Consider the following 12,500-nt stretch of genomic DNA (forward strand, 5'->3'; position numbering starts at 1 on the left):
TGGTAAATGATTGTTCTTTCTCTCTGCAATCATTGAAAATGATGTGGGCTTAATCAGTATGTAATTATGTCATTATTTAAATCCTTGTCTTTTTATATCTGAACTTATATCCTTTAAAGCATTAATCATCCAATGTTTGTATGTATGAAACTGTGATTGACTCAATTTTTTCCTGATTGGGTAATAAAAATCGCCAGCAAACCTAAGTGCAGCATTAAACGCACAGTAAACTTTTGCCTATAAACAAAAGGCTAAATTTGTTTGAAAACCTGTTGAGTGGTTTTAATAGAGCAGCATTCGAAAAACACTCTGACTTGTGGTGTGTTCACAGTATTATTAATTTGTAAATACAATTTTGTTGTTACAGCTTTTATTGCATCGCTGTTCGTTATGTAGATTATTTTTGTATCTTTTTTTTTTTTTGTGTGGTTCTACTATGTAAGGAATGAGTGTAACATTTTGCTTTCTTCCAGTGTCCGTATGTTGGAAAGTGCCCGACAGAAATTGCAAGATGAGCTTCTGAAAACGCAGAAGAGTTTCCTTGAAGAGAAGAAGAAGAGAGAGCAGCAGGACGCACTGGTGAGACGTCTGCAGAAGAGGGTGCTGCTCCTCAGTAAGGTAAGGGGTAGATTGCAGTGCAGTGATGTTATCGCGAGTACATTGAGGCAGAGAAGTCGGACATTGGACAGGGCAGGCTTATGTTATAGGTGATTTTTTTCAACATTTTAAAACTATGGCTCCCATTGGCAGAGATCTTAACACTTCATGCTCTTGCATTAAGAAGGTGTTATATTTGCATATTTGGCAATACCATGCAAAGTGAAGTCCAGTCATGCTTCCTGCATCACTAGTTCCTAGTGAATTGATAGCTTATGTTCTCTTGAATATCCCAAAAATGTCTGCCTCCACTGTGTGTAGGTGACGGCTACACTTACATCTGTTGAGAAAAATAAGTTCACGCTGTTTCCCCACCATCCAGGGACAAGTTTTGGTATTAATCAGGAAGTGGGGAGAACCAGCCTGAAGAATCTCTTTAGAACTGGGTATATTAATTTGTTTATACATAAGTGAAATCCTTTTCTTTGAACCTATTGGGGGACACTGGTACAATGGGGTACAGCGGATCCTCCGGGACTTTGACCCTTTTACGAAAATCTTAAGTCTTTGCTCCCCCCTCTTCTATAAACTCATCAATTGTTTTTCTGACAAAGCATTACTGAACAGATCCAGAAGAAAACAAAACCAAGAGATAAACGTTAAAAAATAACTGGATTTTAATACTTATGTTAAAAAGTTTTCTCATCCATCCAATTGGGAAGCACTGGTTCTATGGTACTACCCCCTCCGTGAGGGTCCACTTGCAGAGTTGTGGTGTGCAGAACATTTCAACCAAAACCGGTGTCCTTGATCGCAAAAACATTTAAGCTATGCAAATTAGTAAAAGCATGTCCCGAGGAGTCTGCGGCCACCCTGGCATAGCTGCTCAGCTGAAGCTTTGGGCCGTGCTGCCCGTGATTTGCTCACGGATCTGGTAAAATGAGCCGTCACGTTATAAGGAACAGGTATTCCTGCTCCAATGTAAGAGTGAGGAATCTTAGAACTGATCCATGTAGTCTGTTTAGACGCCGGCCTACCTATTTTTGAAGCACTGTGATGAATTTTATTTTGCTTTTTTGTTACTTTGTGGGAAGTATTGCATAAACAATCATAATATCACTGGTATTTTGGCAATCCTCTTGTTAATTAGACCAGACTAGATAGTATGGACGCTCATGCTCACTATAATTACACTCTGGAGAACTCTGGAAATGCCTCTGATTTATCTGATATAATTTATTTTCTATTTAATAGGCTCTTCCCCAGTGTGAATAATCATTACGCCAAAGTGTGAAAGGCACCCAATCTATTATCAGATAGTGGAGGAGTTTGAGTCGTCTTTCACACTGATGAAGTAAAGAGACTGATTTTGTGTTATTCTGAGTTTTTGGCCATTATCACAGTACTCTAATGCCGCGGCCTAGCCCAGCCATAAGAGCCAGTGGAATGGAGAATGAATGTTCTACATGGATTCACAAAATTCTCCTATTCAGCCAATCAAAACTGAGCCTCATTAACCAGAATCTTATACACATTTGTTTTTGTTCTTTCTCATACAAAGAGTAGGATACGGAGCTATTTCATAATATAATAATAAAAAAACATGCAGACCTTTTAATTTTAATAAGTTGAAGTTGGGGAGTGATGGAATCCTCATGAATAATAACATTCTTTTATATGTAATAGTGTGATACAAATCAGTGTACTGTACAGCCCCTAGTCCCACCATCACTGTCGTATTTCAATATTTCCATAAGTAAGAACAGGCCAATCAATCAGGGCAGCCGGTATTTTGTGAGAAACTGGTATTAATGGTGTGGTCTTATAAAGCGTTCCTGCATTGTTCGTTGGCCAGTGAATCGCTAACCTCTAAGTATTATATGGTAACTTGCTTAATAATCAAACCATTCAATGCTCTCACTCAGTGTTCTCCCCAGCACCTATTTTCTGGGTGATCCGCCCGGATGTTTTTATTTACCACCCACTTCTTGGCGCCCAGCAGAGTCCTATTATAATAGAATAAACCATTGTTTCTCCTAGTATAACTGTGCGAGCACTACAGCCAGCAGTGTGTGTTAGGACACTGACCACCAGTCTGACCGGTCCTGGCAGGTGTGGGCAATTACCTCCAACATTTTACATTATTATTGCAAAGTATTATATCTGCCCCCACTCGGCTACTTCTTAATTTCACCCGGCTGGCAAAATTTTCAGGGGAGAACACTGCTCACTGTAGTTAGATTTACCTGGAAATATCTTTTGAGGATCCATTGAACTGTGTATTTTTTTTAAGCAATTAAGCTATTTCCCTTTTTCACACAATCTATTTTGTGATCACTAATAAATAATTTTCTTAATTGAGCACATCTTCCTTTTTGACTCTTGAGGAAAAAATCCCCTCAATTTTATGAAGAAAATTTGATTGCAAAATGATTTTGTAACCTCCTCAAAAAATGAGTCACAAAATCTGTTTGATATCATGCATACAATACCAAAATGACAATGCATGTATGGCAGAATCCGTTTTGTAGCCTCTAAATCGGATAGTGCGCAGTTGCGGATAGTGCGCAGTTGCCAATTTAGCTCATTTTGCCAAATTAGTTCAGTTTGTGTCTTGGATTTGTATTTTCTGATAAGAAATTGCTGTATACATGCATTGTTCTGTAACTGGTTTGAATTATTTCAGCAACACAAACACATTTTGTAATACCATTGATTCTTTGGTGAAAATATAATTTTGTAACACACAAATCAGTTTTGTAGCAGATTAAATTTGTTGTGTTTTTTTTTTTTATCTGTTGTGTCACAATATTCACTGTGATTCCCTCAAAAATTATTGTAGAACACCAAAAACTGGATTTTCTGCATCTGGGTTTTTGGGTTACACAATTTGTAGCACCGCAAGCTTTATTTATGGAACAACATTCAATTACGTCTACATTTCCAGATAATTACGAAGACAAGAAGTACCATTTTTTTGTACAATGAATAGAACGTCTGGTCCATGGCCATATAGGGTAGAGGTAGGCAACCGGTGGCTTTGGAGCTGCTAGCACGGTGTTTATGAAACTTGTAGTCCAACAACAGCTGGAAAGCTGCATACTGAGAGCAAGCACAGATCTCCAAAGTGACTTGGCATATCCTTGTAACCAACAAGTGTAAGACATATAGACGTATAGACATCACCGGTATATCAGTCTTACACTACACCATTTTCTCAGTATCTGTGAACATACTGTGCTGCCGACATGCTTATTTTGAACATAATGACTGTTTTGTCTCTTTGCCAAAGGGTACCTCAATATATAAAATAATTTGCCATGTAATGAAAGCATTCTACAACTGGTTTCACTGTGTATAACTACTGTACTTTTGAAGCCATTAGTGGCTGCACCCATGTGAACTGACGTTTGCGGAATCCTTAAAAACCATTCTTAGCTGTCTTTTGGGTACCATGTGCTTGTAAAAACAAAAAAACAATCTATAGAAAATCTGTCTCTATTGAGTTTAACAGCGTGCATTAGGAATATGATTTGTTTGGGAAGAAGGTTCAGTCGGTTTATAGGTAAACACACGGGCATCAATGAGCGCTGTGGAACAAATGCATTTATGACTCGTTCATAACGAGTTTGCAGTGCATTTATTCAGCATGCTTTGGTAGCATTTGTTTGCTCACACTAAACCAGGACTTGCCAAATGTTTTATAATCTAGGAGCCTTTCTTTATTTGTTACTGTTAACCATATAGATTTTCTTTAGACGACTGTGATTAGTTCCCCTCTGAGCAAGTTTAAAATTGGTTTACCCAAATACAGGCTGAGCACCAAGGCCTTCTGAGGAGCCAATCAGATTGCAGCGTTGGGGATCAGAGCAGAGCGCTTCTTATAGAGCTTTCTAAGTGCTCCAAGTCTTCTCCCAGTGCACTGTGATACAAAACCATAGAAGGTAGCTAGATAGCTCACCCAGTAAGAGTTGTCGGATGTACAAACTTACATGTAGTTCTTCGGCTGTGTATGAACTAGCAGTATCTAGCAGGATATACTGGAAGCTGGAGTTAAACAGTTAGCAAGCCGCCAATTCCTTTAGATTACTTGCAAGACTTCTATCCACATTGGAGAGTTGCAGACTAACAAGCTTCATTCTGGTTTCTGCAGACATGTTATATCACAACAGTTTAGGTAAATGAAAATATATACAGGCTGGCAGCATATGACAATGAATACTGAAATTACTTGTTATTTTGCCGCGAGGTGTCATTTCATGGCTTGAGGAGAGAGCGGAGAGAAAAATAATTGAGATGCACCTGATTTACATAGCCTCCTGTGATTGTTATATCAAATTGAGCAGGTATCGCATAATAAAAAAAAAGTTTGTCCTTTGAAAGGGTGTGTAGCATAGCGTGTAGGTTAATTATATAATAAGAGACTATCTAGTGAAGGAATAGAAAGGGACCGGCTATGTCCATTACTTCTTCCTGGATAATCTCTTTACCCACTTTGGAAATCTTAAGATTCTATTTTGACTGAAGTTATCAAGCAAGAGATGTTTTTTTCCCTCTGCTTCAATAACACCTTTGGCTTCTAGAGGAAAATGTGGTTTGTCTCTGAGAGAGTTGGCTGAGCTTTTCTCCATTTGTGTTTCTTAACCATTATGTTTGTGTGCTGTATATTTCAGCTGATATTTACAGTGCGAGTCTGATGATATATTGGCCTAGGTTTTGAGATTCCCTCCCTTATTACTTAGCTGTGGTATTGCTTAGTGAGGCCATTTATATATTTTTTGCAGCATAATATTTGGAGGTGGAATACAGGAAGGTAGGTGACAAGCTGCAAGTCATACCCCCCAACTATCCTGTTTTAAGTTGGACGATCCTGAATTAAGGTGCCTGCACTGCTGTCCCTGGCAGTTGGGGCCAAAAACAGATTGGGGGGGGCTATCGCTTCTGAAATGCAAAACATGCCCCCATGTGACTTGGCCACACCTACACCATTGTGGCCACTCCCCCAAAATGGTGTAGTCACGCTCCTTGCCTCAATTCCTAGGAGGCTGATGTTGGGAGGTATGTTTAAGTATTGTTCAAAGACTGTTGTTTTTTAGGGAATTCCTCATACATGTGGGCCAACACGGTGGCTTAGTGGTTAGCACTTCTGCCTCACAGCGCTGGAGTCATGAGTTCAATTCCTGACCATGGCCTTTTCTGTGTGGAGTTTGTATGTTTTCCCCGTGTTTGCGTGGGTTTCCTCTGGGTGCTCCGGTTTCCTCCCACAATCCAAAAACATACTAGTAGGTTAATTGGCTGCTATGAAAATTGCCCCTAGTCTGTCTGTGTGTGTGTATTTTAGGGAATTTAGACTGTAAGCCCCAATGGGGCAGGGACTGATGTGAGTGGGTTCTCTGTACAGCGCTGCGGAATCAGTGGCGCTATATAAATAAATGGTGATGATGATGATACAAGGCAGAGCGATCCAAAGATATTATCTCTTTGACTAATTTTCTCAGAGCTAGACAAAGATGCACATTCTTCATTACCTTTTATACAATAATTCCTACTACTCATATTTTATACAGATCCCTTTTCACAGTTATGTATCTAAATATTCACTCCACTTGTATTAAATAGTTTTTTTTTCTGCTGAAAACAAGTCTATGTTGTATTTCTCAGAAAAAGACGTGGTCTGTGTTTGAGAAGTAGATTAGAAAGTGCCCCTACTCCTTTAATTCTTGGATTTAATGATTTGTCATTGGGGTCTTGAGGTGCTGAATTAGGTGAACATTGATTAAAGTCGACTGATTGTTTCAAACAATTGTGTTTCTAAGGTGTCTTTGAGACAATCAATACTAATCATATAAGTGACTTGCTGCGGCCTATAGCTACACAGCTCGCTGCAAGAACCAACTCGGTGATTAACTGTTTTCTGAATGTCAGGCTGATATCAAACCGTCTAATTCATCATACATGGCTTAGGTGTTCCACAGCCTTATTTCTCATAAAAACAGTAAATGTTCATGTTTCCTCATTCAATAACTGATCAATATCAGACCGTTTCTTACTTTCATATTTCTATGAAAAAAAATCTAAATTTCAGACATCAATATTGTCACTCAGTTTCCTTCTATAGAAACTATGAGGAGAGCCGCTAAACTATTTAATAAGGAGAATGCCTGAGTGGTGTGGGGGAAAACACATGGGTAATTGTTTTATATTTTGGGTATAGTGTTCCAAACTACAGAACCCCCTTACTCGGAATGTCGGAAAAAGTCCCAAGCATTCCAAATAACAGATTCCCATTTGTATTGTATCGTTATCAGAACGGCTACTTTATTTTACTGTGGTGCAAAGACCGGCTGATTCGGTTCAAACAGTAATTAAAACAATAACTGTTCTCAAGTACTCCCTCCATTATCTCTAGCCCTGCACTGGCGTATTTAATATTTCTTCGTTTGTAACTGAAATGGGGAAGCTAGAAATTAATTAACATTAAAGTGTCAACTGATCTGATTGAATTGGAGAAAACAAAATTGAAAAAACAAATCAAACATGTTTTTATTATTATTATTTTTTTTTATTATTATTTTTAACTAAAGACCAATTGAAATGATTACACTGTGCACTTGGAAAACCAAGATTTTAAAACTACTTTAAAATACGGCTTTTGAATGTAAATTCCTGGGTGTAGAACAAAAAAATGAATATAAAAATAAATAACATTTAGTGCTTTTTTTTTTTTTTTTTTATATATATCCCTTTTAGTTCAGAACGGCGCTTTTGTCTCTTCTCACACTTCTAATATTGGTTTTCGTCTCCTGACAGACAGAACCGTAGGTTTACAAAAGCAATTTTTACAGTAATAAGAAACTCAAATCATTATACATCACAACTGACCTCGGAGTTAATAGTCTGTGTCAACTTTCAACAAGTTTGAAATTAGAATACCTTCTTGTGTTTTCTCAATTTAATGCTTTTTCTTTTTGCATGAGAAAATTGTCAAATTTCTTATTGGTATTGCATTACATTCTTTTGTCGCCATTGAACGATAATCTAATACAACATAATATTGACTTTTTTTATTACCAAGATAATGAGACACTTATTATCTTACATTTAATTGTTTTTCTCCCTTTTGTATTTGTCTGTTGTAAATATTCTTTTTATAAGACTTTACCTAGTTCACTAGGAAGTCTGCTTGCAGAGCTCACCATTCATTATTTATACATGTAGAGCCCTGCTGTCTAATGTTACAATAGCTCGAGAGATGGGCGAACTAATGAAAAGGGGTTTGTGTCGGCATTGGAGTCAAAGTATGATATCATTGTGGGTGCGGCCAGGTCTCTAATGGTCTGACAGTATGAGATAGCAGACACCTCTCTGTTTTATTCGCAGCATGTGTGTAAGCATAAAACTAAATCCTACGTGTGTGTTCCTTGTGCTAAGCACAATTAAACACACAGCACAAGTTTTTCAGGTTACTGTACCTTTAAATGGACAGGTTTAACATAAATATTTCTACTACATTTATTACAGCTTTAAGCAATAACTGCGCCCCAAAACTGTGGCGTTCCATATGTAATACATTATTATGAAATATTACCTGTTTTCTACTGTCAGGAGATGCTTTCTTCAATCCTGGTGGCTGTATATGTTATGTTTTGTAACAGGTGGATTCCACTAGCAGGAGGAAATGCATGGTCTTTAATGAGCAATATGTTTTCTCCATATAGGAGAATTGAACTCAGTCTATAAAAGCATCCAAGAGGATTGGCTAGGAGATGAGAGCCAGCGGGGTACTTGTCCACAGCCACAAAGCCAAAATTCAAAACACTGCTTATAATCCAGTAGAGTCAGGACCACAGGTTCACAGAGCGAAACTCTATAAATTGACAATGTGTGGTTCCCAGGAAGCTGTTTATGTAGGCCTGAACAAACCTCAGGTGTTGGGAGCTAATTACTAGCACCAGGTCATTAGGCCATTCCCAGATTGACACAGATGAAAAGGAAGACGTGAGCAGTGGTTGTCAAATGACCCCGTGGCTCACTATATGGAGGCTGCACTGCTACAACCCAGAGCTTGTGGTTTGTCTTGCGGTACAGATTCTTCCTAGACATTGCTGGTGTCCGATGATATAAGAAACCCTTCGTCTATGGCAGAATAGTGATAGTATAATTTTGTAAAAAAAACCTGGACTTCCACCTGCGTGCATTGAAAGTAAGATCTTTGTGTATAAGGCAAACACCCTGTCTGCTCTTTTCTGGAGAAATTACACCCTGGTGTTGTAGACTTTGACTTCACCCCTCTCCTTCCTTTTAGCAGTAGCGCACCATGGCCTGATGCCCACCCACTTATCCTAAGTGTAGGAAAAAAGTGTATTATACCAATATTGTAATATGTTCACTATTTTTTTTTTTTTTGTGGAAATCATATTAAACATACAGAAATGGCAAGATGGTGGAATGAGGGGGGATACCTGCTGCCTTAATAATTTCGGCCCTTCGTCTTGGGCTGCAGCTTTCCTCTCCAATCCCTGGAAATAAACATCATAGCTCTGACAGTTAACATGACATTCAGTCTGTTTAGTGTCACAACCACGAGGACGAAGATGGTGACACCTACCAGCAGTTGGCGCTACTGAGTCACGGAGTCTAACGCCACTGGTTTTCACCAGGGACCCCCGCAAGGAAGTATGCACTCTGCTGCAAGAGGCGTGCAGGTTGCGTCCCTCAGTATTAGTTAGCTGGAGAGGTGACCAGCGAGGCAGCGGTGATTGTGCTGCAGAATACAGGATGGAAGCAATGCACCCACAAAGGATAATCTGCAGATCCAGGTCAAAACCAGCAAAACAGTCACAGCCAAAATCAGAAGCAGGAGAATGGTCAGGAAGACAAGTCAGAACCAGTAAATCACTCTAAGCCAGAATCAGGAGCCAAAGGAGAAGTCAGGAACAAACCAGGGTCAGAATCCAAACGAGCAGCAGGAAACCGGAACAAACCCTGGAGGCAAAAGACCAAATACTCTGGCATCCTAATGGTGTCAGTGTTCTTTAAATAGAGGGAAGTACTCCTTGATTGGTGCTGCGGTTTTTGGCGGTAAAAATGTAACCAACTGCTAAGCAGAGAAAGAGTGTCTCTTGTTGCTATGCGATGGAATGCTATGCTCTGCGCATGCGTGCAGATCAGGAGCGGAGAATGTCCCGTCGCTATGCAACGGGACGTGGGCAACGCAAGGGGGCAGGTGTCCGTCTAGAAGTAGAAGCAGGACTGCGCCTGACATTTAGCATGCTAATCGTGACTAATACTGGCTTACTGAGGCTAACAGAGGAACAACCAAGCCTTTCCTGAGTGTGCTCTTTGTTGCTGTCCGAGGATTATGGGAGGGTATAGAAGTGCGGTTAGGGTGCATGCTTAGAATAGCAGAGATGACAGGTGAATTGCTGTGGTATGGTAAAGTATATGGATGTAACTGTGACCTTACGCACTGCTTCTTATTCCCAGTGATAAATACTCACGTGTTTTAGTCGGGTTGTGCAGTCAGTCTGCAGAACACCCTAATCAGGCAGCAAGTGGATCACACACTGTTAATTCTATTGATTGTTCAGGTGTCTCAATAAAGAGTTTTAGTGCTGAATATTGGCTCCAATTAATTCAGTGTGTATTAAATTGTGCTAAAAAAAAGTCTGTGAAATACTGTAAAATGATTGGTCAGTTTTGTTCATTCTTTTTTTTTTAAAATGACCGTCTTTTGAGGATCTCTTTAGAGTCCCTGGCTCCCTCCTGTTTTCCCTCACAATAAACAGTAATAGAGTATTCTAGTCTTCCCTGCATAAATTCAGCCACTGTATTATTTGCCTTCCTAAATAATTGTGTAACTGCTCTCAACAGTCTCAATTGCTCGACCTTTGCGTACGCTCCTCAGTTAACGTTACCGTCCTTAAATGTGCATTCAATTTCATTGTCTCTGATGCTCACAAAGAGGATAATTATAATATCATGGTTGTATTAAACAAATGGAAATTCCTCTCTGAAAAGCATTCTCATGCTATCATTCTGAAATACAAATTGCAAGTAGAGTTTCTAGTTTTGAAGTATCTGTAATGCAAACATAGGAAGGAAAATGACGCCGCGCTTTAGAAAATCAAAGTGAATGGGATCTCCACTTGAGTTGTCGAGTAGCATTGATCTTGTTTAGCAGAGCTGGGCACAAACAGTGATTACATACATATCCTCGGGCTGGGTAAAATCAACAAGACTTTATCTCGCTGCTTTTTTCTTCTAAGTGTAATATTTCACCAAGAAACTGAAGGAGTTGTTGTTTAAGGAAATGTCATCACTTACATTTTCAGGATGGCAAAGGACATATAATCTATTACATCCAACTGTTCGTTTTCAGGTAGTTCCTGTTCTCTTGATCCAGAACAGGGTAACAATCCCCAATAATACTACGGTCGGCTGTACCATAAACAGGGATACAGTCCCTTCACGCCAGGGATTCCAGACTTCTATTTATTTACCTTTAAAACCATGTCCTACAACTGAAAGATGATTTTTTAATGACTGAGTGTTCCGCTGCTTTCTATAAAGAAAACAATCCTATAGTAAAAGCCATTTCTAACCCATTTACTTGTGAGCCGGAGATTTCAGCTGTTGGCACAGTAAATCAATTCCGTTTGAATGCACGGTAGTCAGCTCTCACCTCAATCTCCATTCACAATTCAATTTTATATTGTAGCAACAATGTTAAAGTTTTCTGCAAATCTGATAACTGTTAGTGCTCTAGAGAATATAAGTTTAAGGCCATGTTATATTATGCAATCTTGTTTTTCTAAACGCAAATGGAACATATATGCTGGCACAGTAGGGATCAGTGATCTCTAGGATCGACGGTGCTGTCATACACACAGGTGTCTGTATATAATGCCAGATGACTGTGTGTGTGGGGAAGGGGGGATTAATAAGTCGTCCATTTCTGCATTCTTACTAGTCCAGCATTATGTATAGATGCCTGTGTGCACGTATGGCCCTTTTCTCATGTGGAATAATGTTCCCTAGTGTACGAACGTAACCATCTGTCTGCTGCCTTTACTTGGCTGCAGCACGGGATGGTTAATACCGCTTGCATGCACTCTCACTGTGTTTTATTCTAAGTCCTAACAATGTCTAAAGATATTACTTGGATGAAAACAAAAACGAAGAGGACATCTCCTTTAAATTAGCACACTATCTGTTATAACCCAACGTTAGATTAACAGATTGAATAGTAATTGTTGCTGTGCTTATAAGTAAAACTATGGGTGTATAAAGGTTCATACAAACATCGGGACATCATTTGTTCCTAATATATTTTCCTCCTGAGCTGCAATCACCTTAACGTGAAAAGCTGTTAAGTGCTCACTGACCTGTGTAGTCAATTTACTGTCAGTATATGTTAAATATTAAGTCATTTTATTAATGAAAATATAATATAAAAAAACCTGAAAATATTGGGAACCTTAAAATATTTACTATATATTCCTGATACAGTTTACTTTCCGTATGTCACACCAAGTATGGCCAGGTTTAATAGAATGCATACCCGTAGCTTAGTTCATTCAAATATTAGTTATTTGAATAACATTATTATATTGTAATAGTAGTCATCGTCTAGCGCCACCAATTTTGCAGCGATGTACAGAGAATATTTGTCATTCACATCGTTCCCTACTTACTCTAAATTCCCTAACATACACACTTGAGAAAGACCTAATTATAAAGGTTGAAACGCGTTGGATTTAGGGCTACTGAACCTGGAATACATGAGGACCTCATCTTTACCAACTGAATACCAGTGAAGGGGATCCCGGGGACACTTATTACAAGCTGTTTTTCCATCTTCATCTGGTAGGGACCCTCATGATCTTATGGTCCAGTTTTTA

At 39.0% G+C, this 12,500-nt stretch overlaps 1 protein-coding gene across 3 annotated transcripts in view; it reads left to right on the plus strand.

Moving 5' to 3' along the window:
- Positions 1–12,500, plus strand: part of MAD1L1 (mitotic arrest deficient 1 like 1) — a 528,381-nt gene that overhangs the window by 118,189 nt on the left and 397,692 nt on the right. For all 3 annotated transcript variants that reach the window (XM_075179556.1, XM_075179557.1, XM_075179558.1), the window contains one exon: positions 474–618. In XM_075179556.1, the coding sequence (XP_075035657.1) occupies positions 474–618 (145 nt within the window). The remainder of the gene's footprint in view (positions 1–473; positions 619–12,500) is intronic.

The sequence above is a fragment of the Mixophyes fleayi genome, chromosome 7 (assembly GCF_038048845.1).
Source record: "Mixophyes fleayi isolate aMixFle1 chromosome 7, aMixFle1.hap1, whole genome shotgun sequence".
Taxonomy (NCBI): Eukaryota; Metazoa; Chordata; class Amphibia; order Anura; family Limnodynastidae; genus Mixophyes; species Mixophyes fleayi.